This window comes from Zootoca vivipara, chromosome 6 (genome assembly GCF_965207765.1).
Source record: "Zootoca vivipara chromosome 6, rZooViv2.hap1.1, whole genome shotgun sequence".
NCBI lineage: Eukaryota > Metazoa > Chordata > Lepidosauria > Squamata > Lacertidae > Zootoca > Zootoca vivipara.
This window is the reverse complement of record NC_142589.1, coordinates 63779236-63800979: the sequence shown is the minus strand read 5'-3', so window position 1 is coordinate 63800979 and position 21744 is coordinate 63779236. Positions and strand designations below refer to the sequence as shown.

Here is a 21744-nt window from a genome sequence, read left to right as displayed (position 1 = left end):
TAAGACCACATTTGAAAATGCATTTTGGTATGTGTGGGCTTTTTTCCTTTTTTGAACAGAGCACTCTCATTCCAGAATTTGGGAGATGTGACGGATAGTTGCGTCGTGGTTTGCTCATTTGTCTGGTCAGGAGCAGAACAGAACTCGTAGATTCTTCAAGCATCCCTACCCTGAGACTCTGGAGAGAAGCTGTCTGTCAAACCAAACACTAGTTGGGTTAGAAGTACAAACGATTTGACCCAGTCTGTGGCAACTCCCTGCGTTCCTTAGCTTTCTTGGCTCTTGCTAGCAGGAGGACACGTGATGTGGCAAACCTTGCAGATACTGTGCGGGTCTGGATCTGGGCAGAGTCTGGTTGGGCACTGCCTGGGAACTCCACCTCCGTCCCCTTGAGTCAGGCTATTGATGCGAAATCCTCGGGAAACGCTGGGCAGAGCCACAGAGCAGCACACAGCCATTTGCCCGGGTAACTTCATGCAGAGGACGTGCAAAGCTCTTCACCCAGGGAGGTTTTGCTAATGCCTCTTCTAAGGGGCGGCTGTGTTTCGTTTTGGTTTTGTTCGCAATCCTATAATGATGCTTGTCAGGCTGCCTCTATTTTCAAACCTCTGCTTTTAAGGTAGCTGTCTCTTTAAGTGCCTTCCATTCTCTCCCCCCCCCCCAACAGGCGTGGGGAGGAGAATGGTGAGGATGTTGAAGGGAGTGGGGCCATGATGGAAGGAGAAGGGAGATCAGTTGCAAAGAAGAGGGCAATGAGGAGTTTTAATGTTCTCCATCTCTCACTCTTTCCCTCCCTCCCTCCCTCCGTGTGGGAGGTGGGGGGGGGAGGCCTGTTTGAAACCCGCCTCACGTCAACACTGAGTGACAGCAAGGGATAGGGGGAAGGGTTAGAGGCTTGGGGAAGGCTGAGCCTTTTTTTCTTCTTGTAATGAAGTGTAATTTTAATGAGGAGATTAGCATTCTCTCTGTGTCACCGGCAGGGCACTCCTCTGGGTTTGTAATTGCGTGTGGGTGCTTTAATGAGTTGTGTCTGCGTCAATGGCTTTATTTATTTATTTAAAACCATTTATATCCCGCTCTTCCTCCCCAAGGAGATCAGTGCGGAGTGTGCTACACAGAAACATAGAATCATAGAGTTGGAAGAGACCACAAGGGCCATCCAGTCCAACCCCCTGCCAAGCAGGAAACACCATCAAAGCATTCTTGACATATGCCTGTCAAGCCTCTGCTTAAAGACCTCCAAAGGAGGAGACTCCACCACACTCCTTGGTAGCAAATTCCACTGCCGAACAGCTCTTACTGTCAGGAAGTTCTTCCTAATGTTTAGGTGGAATCTTCTTTCTTGTAGTTTGAATCCATTGCTCCGTGTCCGCTTCTCTGGAGCAGCAGAAAACAACCTTTCTCCCTCCTCTATATGACATCCTTTGATATATTTGAACATGGCTATCATATCACCCCTTAACCTTCTCTTCTCCAGGCTAAACATACCCAGCTCCCTAAGCCGTTCCTCATAAGGCATCGTTTCCAGGCCTTTGACCATTTTGGTTGGCCTCTTCTGGACATACATGCATTCACACACACACACACACACAGTGCTTTTTTGTTGTTGTTACAGTAAGTGCCACACTTTTAACATTTTTGGGGGTGTGTGTGCTGCTACTACATACCCTTAAGTACCCCCAACGATATGATGATACGAGCAAATGACATGACAAAGCTCACAGCTTATTACGGGGGCAGACAGTGTTCGCGGTGTTGAACTCAGGCAGAGCCACTGTTGGACTTTGCAGGTTTGGAGAAGGTTACTCCCCACCCCGGCATCTCATAATGGTCCCTTGTAACACCTGTCCACCACCTAACCACTAGGCAGTGCTGCCTCCAGCTTTGCTGATTCACCAGGGAACTTAGGAAGCTGCCTTATACAGAGTTTGATCATTGGTCCGTCTAGCTCAGTATTGGCTACACCGGTGTTTTTTCAACCTCGGGGTCCCCATTGTGAGTGGGCTACAGTTTCCACCATCCTTTATTTACCATTGCACTAAGCAGACTGGATGATGAGAATTGTAGTCTACCCACATCTGGGGACCCAAGGTTAGAATTGTAGAATTGTAGAGTTGGAAGGGACCCTGAGGGTCATCTAGTTCAACCCGCTGCAAACATAGGAATCTCAACTTAGGTTGAAAAACACTGCTCTACACCGAGTGGCAGCAGCTCTCCAGGGTTTCGGGTTTCCATGTTTATCTGTGATTCTCACAAAGCCTCCATTTAAATACATATTTTTGAATGTATTTTATGTCAAATGCACATTTTAAAGTCATTTTGCTATGTTTTTTGAGTCAAGAATTGCATTGCAAAATTCAGACCAGTATGAAATTCCCACTTGCCTGAGAAAGCTACATTCTGATCCATATTAGTTTAGGAAGTGCAAATGAGGTCACATTTATTGTACAGTATCAGGATTTGCATACGAATGACTGGTGTGTCTCTTAAGACATGCCTTGATAAATCCTTGGCCGTGAGGCCTAGGACACTGTTGGTACCCATTTAAAACTAAAACAAGAAAAAACATTCAAATACACCTGCAACCCATCATCATAATTCAACAAATAAAATCTCCTTGAAAAACTGCATCAGATTAGCTGACCCAATTAAAATACTGGCTGATTTTTTCAAAAAATGTTGGCAATTAAAACAGAAAAAAAAACTGCATAAAAGTCTGGAAGGAAAGAAATGGCTTTGCTTGGTGCCAAAAAGAATTGCAAAGCGATCCTCTTTAAGGAGAGCATTCCACAAGCATGGGGCTACTACTGAAAAGACCCCTCTGCTTTTGCCACCCTCCAGATCTCAGCATGAAAGGTACCTGGAGGATAGTTTCCATCAGGTGTGCCATTTATGGGGAAGCAGGGGGGGCTGAGCCCCCCAATTTTCATAGGGGTTCGGGTTCCCTCAAGATTCCACAGCCAGGCAGGCTCTGGCGGACCCTCCTATAGCAGCAGCGGGCTCTGGCGGGCCTTTAGGAGGTTGAGACGGGCCCCTTCAGTCCTCCCACCATGTGTCACACACACATGCTGCACGCCCCCCCCCCCCAGCATTGGGCGGTACCTGGTGTGCCCGGTTTCCATGGATGACCTTAGGGCCTGGATAGCTTATATGGGGAGAGTCTCTCCATTGGGTATTGGGCCCTTGACGGCACCTTGAATTTCGCCTGGAAATGTAATCGGAACCAGTGGTATCAAAGGCAGGCACAATATGTTCCTGTTGCCTAATCCCTGTGGGTTACCTTGCTTGCCTAGGCAGATTTGTGCAGTAGCAACACTGGTCCATGCAAACTGCCAGCTGATGGCTCCTTCCTCACGGAAGCTGTTTTGTAGGAGCAAACCCAGCTCATTTGTTGTTGTTGTTGTTGTTGTTGTTTAGTCGTGTCCGACTCTTCGTGACCCCATGGACCATAGCACGCCAGGCACTCCTGTCTTCCACTGCCTCCCGCAGTTTGGGCAAACTCATGTTCGTAGCTTCGAGAACACTGTCCAACCATCTCGTCCTCTGTCCTCCCCTTCTCCTGGTGCCCTCCATCTTTCCCAGCATCAGGGTCTTTTTCCAGGGAGTCTTCTCTTCTCATGAGGTGGCCAAAGTATTGGAGCCTCAGCTTCACGATCTGTCCTTCCAGTGAGCACTCAGGGCTGATTTCCTTCAGAATGGATAGGTTTGATCTTCTTGCAGTCCATGGGACTCTCAAGAGTCTCCTCCAGCACCATAATTCAAAAGCATCAATTCTTTGGCGATCAGCCTTCTTTATGGTCCAGCTCTCACTTCCATACATCACTACTGGGAAAACCATAGCTTTAACTATACGGACCTTTGTAGGCAAGGTGATGTCTCTGCTTTTTAAGATGCTGTCTAGGTTTGTCATTGCTTTTCTCCCAAGAAGCAGGCGTCTTTTAATTTCGTGACTGCTGTTACGTACAGCTCATTAGTCCAGAGCTATAAGCACACTCCAGGAATACCATTGTTACATAATAAGAGCTGTCCTGGATCAAGCCAAAGGCCAGTCTTGCTCAGCAACATCTTCTCACAGTGTCCAACCGGATGCCTGTAGCAGCAAACCCCATCCCCCCCAACTTGTGGTATCTGGTGACCGGGGTTCAGACTTGCTCCTCTGCCAGTGGCAGTAGAGCAGAGCCATTGAGGCTAATGGACATCAATAGCCTTGACTTCCATGGATTTGTCTAATCGTCCTTCAAAGCCACTCAAGATTGAGGTCATCACTGCCTCTTGTGAGAGCAAATTCCATAATTTAACTCTGTGCCTTGTGACAAAGTACTTTCTTTTATCTATCCTGGATACCTATCCTGGAGCCTCCCCCCATCATCCTGACCAGCACTTCCACCAGCGGGTCAGGAGGAAGCGGAATGGAGGGCATCCAGCCAACAAGCGATGGAGGGAAGGTTCAGCGACGTAGCAGAGCCCCAGCACTGCTCTAGCCAACAAGTAGAAGAGGGAACACAGCCTCTTCCGGTGCCCAAATTGAGGCACGCGCCCAAACGCAGGGTTAGAGGGCGGCGTTTCGGGGTGCCCAGGCTATTATGCTGGCCCCGAAGCAGAAAGGTGCCATTGGCGGATTCTGTGAGTGACTAGGAGGTCATGTTTTCTGCTATCTCTGCACTGTAAATAGTATGCACAATAAAACCCTTAAAGACAGAACGGACTGGAGCGTCTTTACTCGGGAGTAGCCACAACAATCCCCTGATAGTTGCCCCAGAATTCTGGTGTTATAAGAGAGGGAGAAAAGGTTTCCTCTCTTCACTTCTCTCCATCGTGCATCAATTTATTCATCTTTTGCATGCCCCCTCTTACTTGCCTGTTCTCTCTCAACTAAAAAGACCCCAGTGTTGCAACCTCTCAAGTCACTTCAGTTCTTGGATCATTTTGCTTGCTCTTTCCTGAACCCTTTCTAGCTCTACAATATCCCTTTCTCCCCCCCCCCCCAAACTTTTGTTTAGAACTATGTATGGGTAGAAAAGCAAATCCTAATTGTATATATTCTTACTAGAGCAAGAATAGCATTTGCAAAACTTGGAAAATGAATTTGAGCCCCAGCAGCATTGGGATCAAACATGAAATTGTTAAATTGCCTATATGTGTGTGTGTGTGTGAGAGAGAGAGAAATTATAGATTAAATTGGCTCAGCAGGGACTCAGTAAATCAGTTTATAAGGCTAAATTTGGCTTTAAAAGAAGAATTACCGGTATATGATATTGTGATAACGGGAAAGGTTGGGGTGTTAAATTTGGAGTTAGAATGTATGAAAAAGAAGAATGATACTGTGTAAATAGTTGCCAAGTAGTGATTTTTGTCATATGATAATATTTTTTTAAATCTGCTTTTTCCATACCATGAGAAATTTTACAGACCATTGCCATGTCCTTAAGGAGGAGTACCATGAAGAGGAGTTCAGGGGATTAAAAAACAATAATAATTTTACAAGTTGTGTGTCTTTGCTTCTCAACTTGTAATGGGTTATTTTTTGCACTGTGACTTGCTGCTATTTTTATTGCTTATAGTCTAGAAGTCTAGAAGTTATTTATTGTAATTGTGAAGAGTGAATTTCTGCTTAGCTATTTTTTTGGGGGTGGGGGCTGATATTAAATTTTACTCATAAAGTAATATGAGTTGTTTACTAGGGCTCATGGGAGTTGTAGGCCAAAACATCTGGAGGGTCACAGTTTGGGGATGCCTGCTCTAGACAACTGTGAGCAGGGTCCTATTTATTATTATTATTATTATTATTATTATTATTATTATTCACTTTCTGAAGTCCTGCAGAAGAGGCAAGCAAGCTTTTATGCTGCAGAGAAACAGCATTCCAACACATCATAGGCAAACTGCCCTCCAGATGTTTTGGGACTACAACTCCCATCATCCCCGACCACTGGTCCTGTTAGCTAGGGATGATGGGAGTTGTAGTCCCAAAACATCTGGAGCAGGCATCCCCAAACTTTGACCCTCCAGATGTTTTGGCCTACAATTCCCATCTTCCCTGACCACTGGTCCGGACCACTGGTTAGCTAGGGATCATGGGAGTTGTAGGCCAAAACATCTAAAGGGCCGCAGTTTGGGGATGCCTGATCTGGAGGGCTGAGTTTGGCTATGCCTGAGATAGGCAAAGGGCTGTAACTCGGTGTTAGAGAGCATCCACTTTACATGCAGAATGTCGCAGGTTCAATTCCCAGCATCTCCAGGTAGCCCTGGGGATGTCCTCTGCCTGAAATCCTGGAGAGCTGCTGCCACTCCGTGTAGACAGTACTGAGATGGACAGAGCAGCAGCAGCAGCATCCTCATTCCAGCACACCGCAAGCATCCTTCCCTGCCCCTCTGGTAACATCAATGTCTCCAGTGTGGTGCTCCCTCCAGGCACTGCTTGGGCTCCATTCTCTGTGTTCCAGATGAGGGCTTTGTAATATATTCACATTACGCAGACACAGGATCGGCCGGGCTGACAAGTCACACAGCGGGCACAGTGGATTTGTTGTGCCTAGGTGATTAACAGCCTTTCCCATGAGAGGAATAGCAATCGTTTGCTCATGGCTGGGAGGCGGAGGGAGTGGGGGGAAGTGTGTCTGTATGGATACATGGGGGCAGGCCAGTGTTTGGATGGTCAGCCGGGGGAAGAGCACAACTCAATGGGAGAGTATGCCTTTGGTTGGCTGAAGGTCTCAGGTTGAAAAGGAACAGTAGACCAGCCTTCTCTAGCCTGGCATCCTCCAGATGTGGTTGGACTCCAACTCCCATCATTCCTTACCAGTGGTGCTGCTGGCTAGGGCTGATGAGAGCTGGAGTTCCACAACATCTGGAGGTCATCTGGGTAGAGAAGGCTGCTGTAGATGAACCAATAATCTCATCCCACCGTCCCTGACAATTGACCATTCTGACTGTGGCTGATAGGAGGGTGCCACAATGGCTGCCCTGGCTTATACCTGCAGACTCACTAGTTGGCGGAAAGTGCAGAACTCCAGTTTTTACCAGTTGCTGCCGAACAAGGGTGGCCGCCTTGCAAGTCTGCTCCCTTTAACAGCCGCTTTCTTTTCAGGCATGAAGCAATACGAAGACGTCGGCACCCAGTATCGTTCAGCCATCTATCCCATTGGAGCTGAGCAGCTGGAATCTGCCCTGAGATCCAAGGAGATGTATGAGCAGGTATGGGAGATATGGGCATTTGGATGGGGGGAAGGTTGGAGGGTAAGGACACCTTAAATTGCCTTATGTGGTCGGTCCATTTCGCCCCCATGTTAGCACCCTAGGACCTGGGTAGCCCTTGTGCTGGTCTTCTGCAGCTCCCATCAGCCTCAGCCAGCATGGCCACTGGTCCACGGATCATGGAAGCTGTAGTCCAGCTATATCTGGAGGGGCTACTCCTGGGTTAGGTTCTTTTGCAGCCCAGCTGTCTGACATCTTTCAGCTGGAGATACCTGGGACTGAACCCAGGACTTGTGGTATGCAAAACGTGTCCCGCTATTGTCCCGCTGTGCTGTTACTCCTTGAGTCTGGTGCTAATGAAGAAACCTGCTTAACAGTGGTTGTGACCCATAACACTAAAAAAAAGAGCTCAGCACCTAATTCTGCAGCCATAAAGCAAACCTGAGAATGTATCTCATTTATGATCAAGGACTTTGTACTGTACATGCCAGTGCAGAAGCCCATTCAAGTGCAAAGTAAGATCTTGGTTTCAACGCCTATCTTGCTTGCTTGCAATTATAATTGTGAAGGTGGTCTTAAAAGTGTGTGGGAAAGGAAGTTAGTGGAGCCTTCAAAACATTCATCACTGTGAAAAGTTCTCTGTCTTTGGCTACTTCCTAATTCACATCAACACAGCTGCCTCTGTGGCAGATGGGCAGGGTATTAATAATAATAATTCATTATTATAATATCTTCCTGCAAAGGACTGCCATTGCCCCACACTGAACTGCCAATGCAAGCATTCACTGGCTTCCTTTGAGCTTTGAGGCCCTGAGCGAAATGTGCCGACCCACATCCCAATTGGCTCTGCTTATGCTGGCTGGGGCTGCTGGGACCTGGAGTTCAAAATCTCTATGGGGCATCAGGTTGTGTCCTGACTATCCCGGGAAAACTCTTTTCCTATCCAAACTGTCAGGAGACTTAAGATCAGCAAATAAAGCCCTCCTGAGAGAACCATCGGGTGCAGAAGCTAGGCTGGCTGCTGTAAGCAGCAGCATCTTCTCTGCAGGGGTCCTGGACCACTGGTCCTGCTGGCAAGGGACGATGGGAGTTGTAGTCCAAGAACAGCTGGAGAGCCAAGTTTGGGAAGCCCTGCTCTAGAAGCTTCTGAGATTCCATCTCTTGTCTTTTCAGAGGTTTCTCTTTAGCTGTGCCTTTGAGGGGCGGGGAGCAAAGCTCCTTTTAGCAGGATTCTGGTGCTGGGATTCCCCACCCACGCGGCTTGCTTGCTTGTTAATATTGCTTAATATTTTAATCCTCCTTATGTAGGTTGATGTTGCCACCTGTTTTGGAAACGGGTGTTGAAAGGCGGTTTATAAAATCCCCTAAATAAAAGGGTCCCAGGGGAGATATTCGCCCGCTGTTTCGTTGCTGACATTTTCATAGCATAGGACCTGAGATACCAATGGGGCTTTTGGACACACACACACACACACACACACACACACACACACACACGCCTTGTTTATTTGCCTGCCAGTGAATAGGACTTGCCCTATAAGCCATGCCCCACAACAAAGGCAGGCGGGAGTGCCTGCAGATAATTGCTCCTCCAAGGCCATATGTGTACTATGGGCTGGAAAAGAGAGGTTGCGCCGGGGTGTGTGTGTGTGTGGAGAGAGAATATGTTGGTTTCCTTGGCAACTTGCCACCGCGGCAATTGCCAGCTAGGGTGCAAAGGTCAGTGGCACAGACAGGTGTAGCCTCTCCACCCACCGCCCCTTTCAATGTGATTCATTGCCGTAAGCCGTTCCCCCCCCCTCCCGGCTGCCATTGCAGAGGCAATTAAGGGCAACCCTGCTTGGAATCGGCACATGCTGGGCAGACGTCGTCGGCGTGTGCCTGAACCGGGGGTGGGGGGAGGTGTGCAAGGATAGATGGGGGTCGCAGGGTGTTGGTGTGTGGGTTGTCGTAGGCAGAGCTGGTTGAACAGCAGCTTCTGGTGAGGAAAGGAGCTCCACATTTGCGGGCTGTTGGGAAGAGGTGAGATCAAGGGCAACCTGGATGACTTTGGGAAGCTTGTCTTCCTAGGTGGAGCCACAGTGAGATGCTTCTGACTACGAATGGACAAATCGGTCAATTTCAGTTTCTCTAATATTTTCAATCTTAAGGCCTGTTCTCCACATTTCCACATCAGCTTGCAAATTTCAGTTTAACGTCCTCTTGGGTAGGCAAACTAAGGCCTGGGGGCTGGACGCGGCCCAATCACCTTCTAAATCCGGCCCGCAGATGGTCCAGGAATCAGTGTGTTTTTACATGAGTAGAATGTGTCCTTTTATTTAAAATGCCTCCCCCCCAAAGTTTAGTCCGCCCCCCCCAACAATGTCTGAGGGACAGTGGACCAGCCCCCTGCTGAAAAAGTTTGCTGACCCCTGTCCTAAATATTCACATTTTTGTGTGCGTTTTTGCCAAACACGTGCATCTTTTCAAACAGGTTTTCCCTAATACGATGCATCTTTGTGTGCTTTTATTTTACAAGTACTTGCACATTTTCCCCTAGCTTGTACCTCTTCGGATGACCTCCAAACCATCCTAAATATCTTTGCAGAAGCTTACAATAAGCTTGGCCTATCACTCAGCATCCAAAAAACCAAAGTGCTGCACCAACAAGTATAAAATAACCCCTCTGCAGTGCCACAAATCCAACTCAGGGGTGTAACGTTGGAAAATGTCAATCACTTCTCCTACCTCGGCAGTTACCTTTCCACAAGGGCCAACATTGATGCCGAATTCCAGCATCGCCTGAGCTCTGCGAGTGTGGCTTTCTCCCGATTGAAGTGCAGAGTGTTTGAGGACCGGGACATTCGCAGGGAAACCAAAGTGCTTCTTTACAAAGCTATTGTACTACCAACCTTACTATATGCTTGTGAAACATGGACCACCTATAAACGCCATCTCCAGCTCCTCGAAAGATTCCATCAACAGTGTCTCTGAAAATTTTTACACATCACTTGGGAAGACAGGCGAACTAATATCAGCCTACTCAAAGAAGCAAAGATCACCAGTGTTGAAGCAATGATTCTTCAACATCAACTTCGTTGGACTGGTCATGTTGTGCGGATGCCTGATGATCGTCTTCCAAAGCAACTACTCTATTCCGAACTTAAAAATGGAAAGTGTATTGCTGGTGGTCAACAAAAGAGGTTTAAAGACTGTCTCAAGGCAAATCTATAAAAATGTAGTATAAACACTGACAACTGGGAAACACTGGCCTGCAAGCGCTCCAGTTGGAGAACAGCCTTTACCAAAGGTGTCATGGGATTTGAAGAAACTCGATCTCAGGATGCAAGGGAGAAACATGCTAAGAGGAAGGCACACTTGGCAAATCCACACCGTGATCAACTCCCACCTGGAAACCCATGTCCCCACTGTGGAAGGACGTGTGGATCCAGAATTGGCCTCCACAGTCACTTAGGGACCCATTGTTAAAATCGTGTTTATGGAGGACAATCTTACTCAGCTACGAGTGATCACCGAAGAAGAAGAAGAAGAAGACATGGCTTGGAGAACTGCATTGCAAAATTCAGAGAAATGTAAATTCTGAAGGAATTTCTGGTGATTCGGTTCATATATTGCTTCAGAAAGCGCAAGCTAGGTAGATTCGCTTTAAAATGTGAACTGACTCACTTTCCACCACGCCCCTATTCAAGAGCTCAGTCTGGTGGACAGAGCATCAGCATTCTGGGAATACACTGGTTTGCGTCCCTTTGCAAATAATTTTAAAACTAGACCCTACTGTGGCATGTAAAGCTTGAAAGATGGGCTGAAGAGGCCCAACCTAATTTGGTCCTGTGTTAGCCAAAGCTAAACCAGAAGCGTAAACCGGAAATGCTACGGCTGTGAACTGGCCCAGAGAATAGCATCCGAGCATCTGCAAACTAGACCAAGCACCTGTATGAGCTTCCAATAGGAACAGCCGTAGCTCAGTGATAAAGCATCTGCTTTGCATGCAAAAGGTCCCAGGTTCGATCCCCCTCATCTCCAGGTAGGGCTGGGAGAGACCCTTGCCTAAAATCCTGGCAAGCCTATGCTCCTAAGTGCCAATGGGCTGCTTAGAGTTAACCCTAGCTATAATAGGCTGGTTACTCTGGAACAACCCTCCAGGATATCTTCTTTTTTCGTGTGTCTGTCTGTCTGTCTGTCTGTCCGTATGTGTCTCTGACTACTCAGCAGTGTAACTTTGAGGCCAGAAACTGTCTCCGTCTTGGTGATCCCAAATACAACATGTCGCTCAGCTCTGCACTGCTGGCAGTTTTGTTTCCAACGGCCCATTAGTCATGCTAAGATATACCCCACCGGGGAGAAAATATTCAATAGCCCCCGTCCCAGAGGGTAGTGGGACAGCATGCTGCCTCTAGGAACAATCTGTTATTTATATATTCTGTTCTCCGCAGAGCCTAAATACTAGGCACTTTGCTCCCTGCTCCCTGGAGGGGTCCCTAGAGCTTTGCTCATCTGAGGCCTGCATGTGGCAGAAGACACATCTTAGCATTTATTAATAGCTCCAAGGGCAGGGAGCCTCCTTGCTGTCCAGAGCCACCTGGGATCCTGTCTCAATAGCACTGCCTTTTCCTACGGGGGCGCCTTCCCACCCCTGCTCTCATTTGCTTACTTGAGACCATCTTTATGCTGCTTAATATACCAATAAAATAAGATAAAATTCTAAAGCAGATTAAAACACACATACGCACACATCTTCCCAAAATTTACAATAAAAGCATCATTACAAGCCACTAAGAATAGCAGTAAAAAGGGGGGGGGGGAGTACAGAAAAGCAATAAAGCTTTCCAGCTTTCTGAGAAAATGCTTTTTGAGGTTGGAGCAGGAGATAGAGGACCAAAGCAGGTAACTGATGGCGATGACAGAGGTAGCAACAGGATCTGTGTTTCCCATGGGCAGCTGCTTGGGTGATCACAGATGGAAAAAGACATGGATCTTGAATCTTTAAGTGGTTGGGCATAAACGGGGCACAGAAAACTCTTGCTAATCCTATTTGGCTTTGGGGTAGAGATGCAAGATACACACACGTGCTCATACACCCCCACACATCTAGGGGCCCCCACAGCCACATGGTTGCTTTGGTGTCGGAGCCAGTGGTGGATTATGCTGTTAGAGTGCTTAATTGTACAAGGGCTCGTGACAGTCATTTATATGCTGCTCCTTTACTCTACTATAAAGGGCTGCTCTTCAGCAATCTTTGCTGGTGGTTGGTAAGAGATAGGTGGGTGAAGGGCAGACCAGCAACATTTTTAGCTGCCACCAGGAGCACTCAGGTGGGAATGTGAACTTTGCCTAGGATCAAAGTTGCTCTGGGATGTTCCGGGATAGTGATAGCGATGCACCCCCCCCATTTAGGGTGTGTTCTGTGTAGGGTAAAATATGGATCGTTTGACTGGTGGATTTCAAAGCTTTTAAACTGATTGTGATACATAAATGCAGGCCCTGCATTCATGCCAATGGATAAAGGTAAAGGACCCCTGGATGGTTAAGTCCAGTCGAAGGAGACTCAGGGGTTGCGGCTCATCTTGTTTCAGGCCAAGGGAGCCCACGTTTGTCCACAGACAGCTTTCCGGGTCATGTGGCCAGCATGACTAAACCGCTTCTGGGGCAATGGAACACCGTGACAGAAACCAGAGCGCACGGAAATGCTGTTTACCTTCCCACTGCAGCCGTACTTATTTATCTACTTGCACTGGTGTGCTTTCAAACTGCTAGATTGGCAGGAGCTGGGACAGAGTAATGGGAGATCACCCCGTCGCGGGGATTCGAACTGCCAACCTTCCGATCGGCAAGCCCAAGTGGTTCAGTGGTTTAGACCACAGTGCCACCCATGTCCCTATATCAGTGTATGTGTGTATACACACACACACACACACATAAGGTGGGCATCCTTGAAGTGTCTTATTGGCCACTGTGGGGAATGGAATGCTGACTAGCCGACTCTTTGATGTGGTCTCCACATCTCTTCTTTTGAATCTGACCCTTTATAACAAGGGTAGGGACCCTTGGCCTAATTCCTTTCAGAGGAGGAGTCTGGGGGAAGGGTTGCAAGGGGAGGATAGGAAAAAGGCAAACATGGGTGGAGTTATGGGGTGGGGCTGAAATGCCTCTGCTAGCATCTAGTTGGGGCTTGATGAGACAAGAGCAATTTGTCCTTTCCTTGGTAGGTCACGGGGTGGGGAAGAAGAACAGGCATGGGGGAGAGAGAGCAGGTTGGGTGAGGGGAGAGAGAAGGTGGCAGAGAGAGAAAGTCAGTGACACACAGAGAAAGTGGGTGGCAGAGCGAAAACGAAAAGGGGGGTGACACACACAGGTGGCAGGGAGAGGCGGCGGCAGCAGAGAGGCAGCAAGCGAGCAAGCAGAGTGGCTGTATGCACTTCTGTTCATCTCCACCCGCTATCAGCATCCTGAAATGTGGCCCTCAATAGTTAAAGGTTCCCCATCCTTTGTTTATGCCCTAGTGATGCTTGTATGGGAACGGATGTGTCTCCCAAAGCAATAGCCGTAGTGCTGCAGAGAAAGCAGCGCTGGATGAGGGGAAGTTCCTGGGAGCTGGAGATCAAAGCGGTGAGCTTTTCAATTAGTTCCACCCATGCCTATCCTGCTAATAGAGAGAACTGGGGAGCGGGGGGGGGGGGGAGAAAATAAATTCCTTAGGATCTATGACCCCTGTAACATCCACAAGCACCCACATCACCTTGCACATTCTCTCTGTCTCTGCCAGCCTGCTTTCCGCTGCTCTTTTCCCGCTGCAGCTTCTCTGCCAGCACCAGGCCCAGCTGGGTTCCAGTTAATTAACTGTGTTGTCTTATCGGCTCTCTTGCACGCACCATCCGTGCTGCCTGTGAATTAACTCTGCCTGCGATAAGCCTCATTGTTCTGAGCCCTGGAGAGCCATGCGCCTCCCTCCTCGCCTGCCTGCCTCCCTCTCAGCTGTTACGCACTCCCGCCCCCAACCATCACAAAACATGTGCAACCCAGTGTTGTTGGCTGGAAGCCCTCCAGAGCTGGCAGAGCCTTTGAAGTGGGCAGCATCCTTAATTGCATTTAAAGAGATGGCTGGGAAGCTGGGCTGCATCCGCCCTCTCCCCCCCCCATCACGTTTCTCGTGGTGCAGATCCCTCCCACCACTGCTGAAGACATCCATTAGTTTCTCCTCTCCCTCCTTACCATCACCTCCCTATGTGAAGGCCGCCAACTAGGAGGAGAGGGGGAAGCTGTACTTGGCACCAAGGCTTAAGAGGCTCGCTACCTCTATCGCTAAAGGGGAAAGGGTAGGGGAGATGCCGGAGGAAGCAGGCCAATCCCTCCTAAGCCCATCGGACGGAGGTAATTTGTTTTGACAGCATCTGTCTCCTCCTACCTCCTTGCATGAGAATTCGGCTAGAAATTTAAGTGCAGTTGAGCGTCTCCAAGCTTGACAGCGAGGCCCAAGATGGAAGTGGTGGGCAACGGTTTGCCGCCACCGCCACCGGTCTGTGGTCTTGCGGCAGGCAGCGGCTGCGAGCTGCCTGCCATTTTAATGATCCACAATGGCATTTCTGGGAAATTTTAAATGGCGGCCAGCTGTGGTAAGCCCCAAACCCAGGGAGGAAAGGGAGCAATTTCAAAGCAGGCGTCAACGCCAATGGGCCCTGCTGGGGCATCAGAAGCTGCCCGAGGATGCAGAGCGGTAGTGCCAGCCATGGGTTGGAGGCTGACTGGAACCTTCAGCTATTGCTCTGCCCAGGTGAAAGCAGGGGACAGAGAGCACCACCCTAAATTTGGCGCTGAAGAGTGAGTTAGGTAGCAAGGGCTACCAGAACAGTGATGGTGCTCTCCAGGCTGTCAGTGGACCCATCCACCCTGAATTTGTCCAATCACCTTCTAATCTAAAGCAAACGTGGTCGACCTGTGACCCCACTCAGATATTGCTGGAGTCCAGCTCCCATCAGCTTCAGCCTGTCTGGGATGGTGGGATGTTGTTGTCTGGCAATATCTGGAGGGCCACAGGTTCCTCACCCCGTTCAAAAGCGCTTGGAGTTACTGGTCATCACCTCCCTTTGCCAAAGTCCGTCCTTCCCTATGCGTTCAAGGTGGTTTGCATTAAACTGACAAAAATATACAGTACAATGCAAAAATAACAATGTTAGTCTACAGGACCTCGATAGTTAAAACACAAATTTGTAATAAGATGAGACAGACATAAAAAATATATTAGGCAATACCAATCCATTATGCAATTCATCAAAACGTGCAATTTGTAATTACTAGATCATAACATTTCCAAGCAACGTGAAAACATAAGTGACAGGCCGAGAAGTAACTCAATTAATGCAGATTGCAGGAGAATCAATCATGTAACAAACCCACAAGCCCAAAACGCACAGGAGCCACCAAGACTAAAAATGATATTAACTTAAGATTCCATGCACATACCCCAGCTGATTAAATGTGCCAGGACATCCTCTTCTTTCCTCTGTTCTCACCAGAACCCAACCTTGTGGCAGTGAGTTTCACTGATTGAAAATGTGTTTTGTGAACAACTTGTGTCTTGTCTGCCCTCCATCTACTGCAGGGGCGGGAAACCCTCTCCAGACTCATTGCTTTCTGGACAACCTTCCAGGGCCACATGCCAGTGTGTGACCAGAGGCCAACACTGAGCAGACCCTGCTGGATCAGAGCAATGGCCCATCTAGTCCAGCATCCTGTTCTCAAGGTGGCAACCCAGATGCCTGTGGGAAACCCTCAAGCAAGACCTGAGCACAAAAACCCTCTCCCTTCCCATGGTTTCCCGCAGCTGGTGTTCAGAAGCATATATCCTCCAGGCATGGAGGCAGAGCACAGCCATTGTGGCTGGTAGCCATTGGACAGCCTTATCCTCCATGAATTTGCTCAATCCTCTTGAAGCCATGCAAGTCAGTGGCCATCACTGCCTCCTGCAGGAGGATCAGGGATTCAGGTGGTGCTGTGGTCTAAACCACTGAGCCGCTTGGGCTTGCTGATGGGAAGGTTGGTGGTTCAAATCCCCGCGATGGGGTGAGCTCCCGTTGCTCTGTCCGAGCTCCTGCCAACCTAGCAGTTCGAAAGCATGCCAGTGCAAGTAGATAAATAGGTACCCCTGCAATGGGAAGGTAAACTGCGTTTTCATGCGCTCTAGTAGTGTTTTGTTGCGCTAGAAATGGTTTAGACATGCTGGCCACAGGACCCAGAAAGCTGTCTCTGGACAAACGCCGGCTCCCTTGGCCTGAAAGCGAGATGAGCGCCACACCCCAGCCTTTGACTGGACTTAACCATCCAGGGTTTTTTTTACCTTTATCTTTTACCTGCAGGAGGAGCAGTCTCCATAGTTTAATTATGCACTGTGTGGAGTATTTTCTTTGGTCTACCCAACATTCTGCTTCATTTGGTACCCATAAGTTCTAAATTTTATAGACTTCTGTCATGTCACCTTTTCCCTAAAGTCCCAAGCGTGGCAGCCTTTCTTCATAAGGGAGCCACTCCCATCCCCTTGATCATTTTGGCTGCTCTTTCCTCTCTTCTTTTCCAGCTGTCCCATATCCTTTTTGAGCTGAGGCAGCCAGAACTGTGCACAGTATTCCAAGTGCAGCCACCTTCACAGTCATGTGGGCCAGAAACTTGTGTTCTTTTCATGCATGGTGAAAAGCATCTTGATATTTTATACTGTATCTCCAGCACCAAGCTTCCAAAATTTGATGGCTGCTACGAAGGTGGTAGTGGTGTAGACTTGTAACTAAAGATCTTGGAGGCAGGTGGGGGAAGGTAGTAGAAGACATGCTTTGCAAGCAGAAGGTCTCAGGTTCCAGTACCTGGCATAGACTCATAGAGTTGGAAGAAACCATGAGGATCATCTAGTCCAACCCTCTGAGAAGCAGGAATATGCATCTGCCCCATACAGGGATTGGACCTACAACCTGAGTGTCCTCAGTACTACGCTCTAATCCAGGCATCTCCAGGCCTGGCTGAGAAAGATCCCCATCTGAAATCCTAGAGGGTCGCTGTCAGTCAGTGTACTAGGCGACAGTGAGCTATGGCCCTGTGGATAATGGTTGAACTCCAAATCCCATCAGCCTCAGCCAGTATAGTCATTGGTCAGGGATGATGGGAGCTGTAGTCTTGACAACATTTAGAAGGGTGCATGTTACCTATCCGTGGTTTACGTTTTGCTCTAATCATCCTGCTGGAAGTGCTAACTATCTGAATGTCTCTTCTTCCTTACTGTCATCCTTTGGCAGGAGCTGTCTAAGAAGCAGCGAGGACAGATAACGACTGAGATCCAGGAGGCCGGGAAGTTCTACTACGCTGAAGATTACCACCAGCAATACCTGCACAAAAACCCCGAGGGGTTTTGCGGCCTGAAAGGCACTGGGGTCGCCTGCCCCATTGGCAAATGAGAGCCCGCCTCCTCCAAAGGGGAGTGTTCCTGGGAACCATGGTGATCGGAACCCTTCAGCAGTTGCCATGGAAACCGAAGCAGCCTAGCATCCTCCTTAATTCAGCTGTAATTTAGCAACTGGGGCTGTCCTTTCCTTCCTTTGTGTTTGTGGGATGCTGCAAGATTTGGGGAAGCAGGCAGACAACGGCCAGCCTGCCAGGACATTGTCCTGTGCCTTGGATAAGATAGAGCTGCCCACCTATAGAGGCCTCACATAGGAAAGTGGTGCCTTCTTCCTGGTTGCGGCCTCTTCACATGTCCAGTCCTGCCTCGGAGAGGGCCGATGCAGAAAGATGAGACTGCCATTGCTCTGAGGCTGTGTTCCCACTGAAGCATTAACACATGCGTGGGCCGCCATTTCCACATGCCTGTTGTCACACCTTGGTTGTCCGCACACAAATGCCTTCAATTTTCTGTGCAGATATTTCCCATCCACAACAGTTGGACACTTCTAGCTGGGTTGTATTGGGGCTGTGTGTTGTTTTCTATGCCCTTCCATTAGCACTGCCATCACTTTTGGACTCCTGTGGTTTTTGTGTTTTTTTTAAAAAATAAATACATTATTGGGACCAACTGGGCCTGTTACCTATTGAAACCCTTCTGTATGCAGTCAGCAGCATTTGGCTAGTGGAAATTGGGCTAGAGAGCAGACTTTGTACCAGTTGCCATTGCCCACACAGAGCTGCTTGCAGCTAAGAAAGCAACAGAGCTGTTTATTGTAGGAAATCTGTAACTTGGATAGAAAATTTTCTAGTCTAGAGAAGAACGAGGCAGCCATGCTTGGTTCTTTGCTTTCATAGAGGATAATTAAAGGTGACCGCTTATCTTGAGGTTCAAGTAGGAGAAGGAAGAGGAAGTTGTAAGCAGGATGCAACCTGAGAACATCAGTCTAATATCAAAGAGGTTAAAGGTACAGGGATAGTCTGGGGATCTGGAAGTCCATAACATTGTCTGTTTTAACCCACGCAAAAGCTGAGTTGCACCCAGACTCACAACATAGATGTGTGTGTGTATTGTGCATGATTCCACCAACAGCCTGCTAAGGAGCAGCCCTCCAGAGGGGCAGAGAGAGGGAAAGGGTGGATGTCCTTGGCGCAATGCTCACAATCCCATTGGCCCTCACCAGTAAGGAGCCATCTGCAGCTCTTCTGGAGACAACCGAGACAGCCTGCAATGTAAGTAGGTGGTTGTAGGCAGCGGAAAAATCCAGTTCCAGTGCAGTTGCATTTAAAGAAACTCTTCTTGACTCTTACCAAAAGTTGTCGGGAGAACTACTGGAAGACAGACAAGAGCCATAGAGGAAGCAGGGGATGTGGAAGTGGGAAGGGGATTCCCCCCCCAAAAAAGTTCTGACATGCCAACCCACAAAAAAGCCCCACTGCAGTGTGTCCAGCTCGATGATGGCAGTGAGGTAGGCTTATTACCCCTTTTCGGCTTGTCCCAGGGCTAGGGGGCTTCTTAATTGAATGCTCAAAAGGAGGCTGTCATGTGGATGATGGGCCAAAAATTTAGGTTCCAGGAGCTTCAAACGCATGTTAAACGCTACTGTGGTCAAGCCCTGAGTGTTTTGGCACTGGTTTTTGCATCAAATACTATCTCTCCTGTGCTTTCCTTTGTAGCGCTCTCTTTAGGTCACCGTGACTTGGAGAGGCTGCCTGGAACTATGAAATAATATTCAGGATTTTCCACATCTGTGACCTGTGACTAAAGCCAAGACCTTGTTTTCTCCCTCTGCTGTGTCTTATGGGCATACAACAGGCCAGCTGCTATTGAACGCAGCTACGCAGCTCCTTCCCCATTTCACCAATCTGCAGCGAGAGACAGCTGGCCTGTGTCTCTCCTTCCCATTCTTTCTGTCCATCGGCTGTGGCAGGCTATGTCACACCCACAGGGCTCTGATGGGCTCCTCTCTGCTCCTGCCCCTGATTGGCCACGGGACCATTTATAACGCCACTCTGTTTTCAAGGTGCATTTCACAGCCCAGTGGTTAATGGTGATGGGAGTTGTAGTCCACCCACATCTAGGGACCCAAGGTTGAAGAAATGGCACTAGATCACAAATCAACTGCTTAAATGTCCTCAGTGCGTGTAGCGGGATTGAGAGAAGAGTCTCTCTCAGAGATTAGCTACTAGCGTTGTTTGTGGGGGGGGGGGACTCATAGTATCTCCATCTTTTGGAAGTGCCCTCTGCCCTCTGATGTTCATGTGGTACTGGTGCCAGTGAAGGCTCTTCTCTGTGTTGCATCAAGTCACTGAATTCAAAGTAGATCACAACTGGGGGGAAACAGCACTGCTTCGGCAGCCTCCAAAACATCATACAGCAGGGGTAGGCAACCTAAGGCCCGTGGGCCGGATGTGGCCCGATTACCCGATTACCTTTTCAATCCGGCCCGCGGAAGGTCCAGGAATCAGCATGTTTTTACATGAGTAGAATGTGTACTTTTATTTAAAATGCATCTCTGGGTTTTTTTGTGGGGCATAGGAATTCATTCATTATTATTATTTTTCAAAATATAATCCGGCCCACCACATGGTCTGAGGGATGGTGGACCGGCCCACGGCTGGAAAAGGTTGCTGACCCCTGTCATAGAGTAATGCTTCTAGCAACACGGGCCCTTTTTTCAAGTTGCTACGGCTTCGAGAAGTATTGAGGGGGAAGGGGAGAAGTGGAGCAGTAGCTCATCTGCATATGCTAATTGTACTGTTCCAGTGACTGGCGGTGCTTTAAAAAAACACCACCATGGCCAGGCAGCTGTAAAACAATCCATGTGTCAACATATACAGTGATAAATGCATTTAGTGGGGGAAAGCATGTGTTGTGGGGGGTGGGGAGGGGATATGTCTAAGGCTGCAACCCTACATAAATGTACATGGGAGCCACATTTAATTCCATGCATCCTACATGCAAAGGATTGAGTTACATGGATGCACGCACCCACACCCATTTTAGAACATAGAAAGAATTGAGGTGCACAGGATCCTGCCTTATAACTGAATCAGGTGGTTGGCCTATCTAACTCAGGTCTGTCTGCACTGGCTGGCAGTGGCTCTGCGTTTTCAGACATGATTCTTTCCTAGCCCTACCTGGAGATGCTGGGGATTAAACCTAAATCCTTCTGCATGCAAAACAAACTGGTCTGCCACTGAGTTAAGTAAGGCAGCTGTCCTATGTGCTGTTAACTCAAGCTCCACTGAACGTAGTGGGACTTAAGGGATTGTGTTGCCCATCCCATTGAACTCAGTTTAATCCTCCCCCACCTTAATGAAAAGGAGCCTTAGAAGGCTGTCCTTTTAAAAAAAATAATTAAACAAATAGAAGAAATACAGAACACTCTGGCACATCAGTATTTCAGTGTATTTATTTAGCAAACTTCTTTTTGTCCTGCCTCTCTCTTGGAAAAGGAGCCCAGAGTGTCAAGAATGATAACCCAGCATGAAAGAACAACAGCACAGGCGTGTTTTTTCCCCAATATCCAAAGTTAGAAAACCATACCCCACAACCATACCCAGGGCCCCTCCAGGCTTGGTTTTTATTGTGCATTCATGACTGTGCTCATCATGGTGGTATAAAGGGGAGCTGGTTATAGCCTGTTCTGCTTCCAATACTGTTTCTGCCTTCAAAAGTTTTGGGGCTGCCCTCTTTTTCTGCCTTTGTAGCTGTGTTCCATGAGACTGCCAGCAGGGGGAGCTGTGACATTAATCACAGCATGCTGCATGCACCAAAAGAAAAGAAAAAAGGCATAACCAAATCAACCTCTTCTGGTCAGCATCCATCTGGTGATTGAGAATGAAAGAGAAAGAAGTAATCCATGCAAAGGGGAAAGGGGTTTTTCAGGTGGGACCAGATGCAAAAGTGAAATGGCTGATATGAAACGGGTTGGGGTCATAAACCACAAACACCTGATTTGTGACTGGTGCCCATCAGGATGCAAGAGTTCAGAAGGCTTGGAGCCCAACAGTAGGTGGCTCCAGAGCCAACTAAACTCTAGTTTTGTCCTCATCCTCCCAGCTGAGTTCTACAGGGGCCAGTGGCATAGCAAGGTCAGGTGGTACCCGGCGCAGAAAATTTATTGTCAA

The 21744-nt window shown here is 48.3% G+C and overlaps 1 protein-coding gene across 6 annotated transcripts in view; it reads left to right on the top strand.

Moving 5' to 3' along the window:
- Nucleotides 1-18257, top strand: part of LOC118087368 (mitochondrial peptide methionine sulfoxide reductase) — a 48195-nt gene extending 29938 nt beyond the window's left edge. For all 6 annotated transcript variants that reach the window (XM_035119942.3, XM_035119943.3, XM_088672400.1 and 3 more), the window contains 2 exons: nt 7088-7194; nt 17469-18257. In XM_035119942.3, the coding sequence (XP_034975833.1) occupies nt 7088-7194; nt 17469-17627 (266 nt within the window). In that variant the 3' untranslated portion in view covers nt 17628-18257. The remainder of the gene's footprint in view (nt 1-7087; nt 7195-17468) is intronic.
- Nucleotides 18258-21744: the final 3487 nt, after the last annotated feature.